Genomic DNA, 3492 nt, shown 5'->3' with positions numbered 1-3492 from the left:
ATTTTAAACCTGGTTTGGTTTCTGGCATGCCACCTGCTTTTGGATCAAACATTCTGTGGGTTCTCTTGAGAATTCCCCTTTGTTGTTCCTGAGGGAGAGTCAAAGAGTAAAAGGAGGAAAATGTGAAGGTGCTTCTGGGCACTGTGACATGGCCTCTGGCTCTCCTGGGAAGTCTGCTCCCAGGTTCCAGTCAGCCAGGCAGCTCAGGGATGCCATCCATCTCACAGGGTAGCCAGTGCTCATGTGAATAATACATACTGAAATCCACACCATCAAGACATCCACAAAGTAGCTCACCAGGTTTCTAGGAACTGGCAACCTGGTATGAGCTCAGGATACCTGGAACTGAGATGTTAAGATGCATGTTCAAAACAACATTAGGTGATGATTCTGAGACCTTTATTTCATTATTTCTACAAATCTTCATTGAGCACATACTATGTGCCAAGAACTGCCCTTGCCCTGGGGATCTTACAGAGTAAAAATATGTAGCCTATAGGGAAGCTCCATATTCCATAATCCAATGTAATGTGATCTTAGTATGTATTAGGTTCTGGAGACACAAAAATTAACAAAATTCAGCCTCAATGATTTCATAACTATAAACCTTATCTCCCACACATGTAAAATGAGGTTAAAATAATTATTTCACAGGGCTGTTTAGAGGATTAAAAAGAAATAATGCATAGGCACGTTCTTGGCATTTAAGCCACAACAAATATTACTTTCTCCCTGAAAAGTCGAAAAAGGTACTCTTAATTTCACGAACCACAGGTTAGCTTGGCTGGTAGGCGGGCCCTCAACACCTCTTCTGCTATTAGCCCTAGCAAGAACTATCTGGCTTTGGGGTGCCTGGGTGGGTCAGTCGGTTCGGGTCAGGTCATGATCTCGGGGTGTTGGGATCCAGCCCCGCACCAGGCTCCCTGCTCAGCGGGGAGCCTGCTTCTCTTCTCCCTCTGGCTCTCCCCCTGCTTGTGCTCTCTTGCTCGCTCGCTCGCTCTCTCCCAAATAAATAAATAAAATCTTAAAAAAAATACCCCAAATACCCCAAAACTATCCGGCTTTGTAGCATCTAGCCCTTGGCCCATGGTTTGTGCAGGGCCGGGCCAGGATGGGAACAGGGAGCGCTGGGAACCCGAAGCGGCCACGAGGGGGCAGCGCACTGCAGGGAATCTTCGCGGTCGACCCCAGCCCACTGCCAAACTTCCCTGCGGCTCCCGGTCCTCCGTACGTACTTCCGTTGCTCTGACGCTCCCAGAAGCCGGGGCGTCGGGAAGGAGAGCGCGAATTCCCCTTCCTCTGCGCCTCCCGAGGAGAAACTGGAGCGGGGTTCACGAGACTGCGCCGCAGTAGGCGCGGCGCGGAGCCGGGTGCCCTGCGCAAGGGTGCGGGTCCAGCGGGCAGCGGCGCCGGCCTCGGACCAGCGACTCCGGGGAGGGCGGGCTGCCGCCGGGAGGAGTCCGAAGGCGCCTCAGCCAACCCGAACGCCTTTCCCTTCTGCTTCGCGGGGCGTCCCCGCACCCATACCCGCAGCTCCAGGCTTGTCACTTCTGCGCACCGCCTGGAAGGGGGACCCGACCGGGAGCGCTGCGGGGAGTCGTCGAGGAGGATGCCCGGGTGTTGGCCCTGTTCCCAAGCTGCTTGCCGGCGCTGGCGAGAAAGGCAGTCGGGATAACACCGCCCAAACTTTCCTTCGCGGCAGCGTCGGGACGAAGCATCCCTCTGTGAGGTTCGCCGAGAGCCGGAGCTAAGACTCCAGGCGCCCGGAGGGGACAGGGCCGAGCCTGCGCCGGAGGGCGCGCACGGAGTTCCCGGGAGCCCTAGAGGTGCCCTAAGGGACAGGACTAGTCGCCGGTGTGCGCCCAGGCGTAGGGAGGTCCAGTGGGCGCAGCGTCTCCTTTCCTGCGCTCCTCACTGACCGTGACCTCTGCGCGCTGCCCGCGCACGTGCTCGCGGCCGAGGAAGAGGAAGGTCCAGCTGAACCCGCTGCGGGGTAGGGGGCAGGGACTCGTGGACAGGCCCAGGGCGCATGGAGGCGCCGCGGGGGCGGTGCGGCCCACCAGCGGCGCGGGGGAGCGCGCACGCTGAGCCCCGGTCTCCCCGAGGACCGGAGCGGCAGCTCCCCGCACTTCCTGCCGCGGGGCTCGGGGCCGCGGGTGGCCACTGCGAGCGCAGCGCCGGCTGAGTGTTGTGCCCGGCGGTGCCCCTGGGCCCCCGCACGGCGTGGGGCGAACAGGTGGCAGGACAGGTGTAACCCGCAGACGCGGGCGCCGCACTCCGAAGGACTGGGTGGGCTCGGCTGGCCGGGAGTTGGCTCGCGGGGCGCGGAACTCCGGTGCTCACCACGCAGGCCAATCAGCGCAGCACTTGGCACTGCCGCGGCCGGAGCCTCGGGCCGCCAGTCCGGGTGAAGGAGGTGCTGGCGGAACCCGCGATCCTGATGCCCGCTGCCTGCGGCGGGCCCCGCTCCGGCCCCGGGACGTAGGCAGCTGCGCGCGGCCGCCGCCGGCGCCTCCCCCATGCTGCTCGGAGCGTCCTGGCTGTGCGCGTCCAAGGCGGCCGCCGCTGCTGCGCAGAGCGAGGGCGACGACGACAGGCCGGGTGAGCGGCGGCGGCGGCGGGCGGCGGCCACGGCGGCGGCGGCGGCGGGCGAGGACATGGACGAGTCGTCGTTGCTGGACCTGCTGGAGTGCTCGGTGTGCCTGGAGCGCCTGGACACCACGGCCAAGGTGCTGCCGTGTCAGCACACTTTCTGCCGCCGCTGTCTGGAGAGCATCGTGTGCTCGCGCCACGAACTGCGCTGCCCTGAGTGCCGCATCCTGGTGGGCTGCGGCGTGGACGAGCTGCCCGCCAACATCCTGCTGGTGCGCCTGCTGGACGGCATCCGCCAGCGGCCCCGCGCTGGCGCCAGCCCCGGCGGTAGCCCGCCCGCGCGCCCCGGCCCCGGCCCCGGCTCCGGCTCGGGGGCGGCCTCGGCGCTCGTGGGTGGCGGGGGCAGCGAAGCGGGCAGCGCCCCCGGCTCCCCAGTCTTCCTCCCTGCGGCGGCCGGCAGCGCCACCGCCAGCCTGCGCGAGCTGGCGACCAGCAGGAGTGCGCCCGTGGCAAAGGTGAGTATCTGCTCACAGTGTGTGTGTAGGGGGCAGTGATGAAGGGCAGGGAGACCAGAGGTGGCCCCCCAATGGCCTTCGCCTTGCTCTTCTTTCTCCAACTAGCTTTTCTCCAGGGACTCCGTGAGTGTAACCCCTCAAGTCCCAGTTGCCAACTCTTGGACACCGTGTCCCCCCCACCCCCTCCTCGCAGTCCCGTTCCCTTTCCCTCTGAAATGCACCTGCCGTCCATCCGTCCTCCTCTCTGGAATCCCTTTTCGCGCCACCTGCACTTGCTGTGTGCCAGCATGCAGTCCTAGGGAACCATGCCACTTGTTCATATGTGGTGACACCCCATCCTGCCCCAGGGTGGACTTGCTTTCCTGTCCCCTGCTAATCTCTCGTC

At 63.2% G+C, this 3492-nt stretch overlaps 1 protein-coding gene across 1 annotated transcript in view; it reads left to right on the top strand.

The window, feature by feature from the left end:
* Positions 1-1218: 1218 nt before the first annotated feature.
* SH3RF3 (SH3 domain containing ring finger 3) overlaps positions 1219-3492 on the top strand; it is a 319279-nt gene continuing 317005 nt past the window's right edge. The window contains exon 1 of the mRNA XM_081832297.1: positions 1219-3107. Within this exon, the coding sequence (XP_081688423.1) occupies positions 2520-3107 (588 nt within the window). The 5' untranslated portion in view covers positions 1219-2519. The remainder of the gene's footprint in view (positions 3108-3492) is intronic.

Source organism: Leptonychotes weddellii, chromosome 10 (genome assembly GCF_054177405.1).
Source record: "Leptonychotes weddellii isolate Sample4059 chromosome 10, ASM5417740v2, whole genome shotgun sequence".
In the NCBI taxonomy this organism is placed as follows: domain Eukaryota; kingdom Metazoa; phylum Chordata; class Mammalia; order Carnivora; family Phocidae; genus Leptonychotes; species Leptonychotes weddellii.
This window is presented reverse-complemented; position numbering and strand designations above follow the sequence as displayed.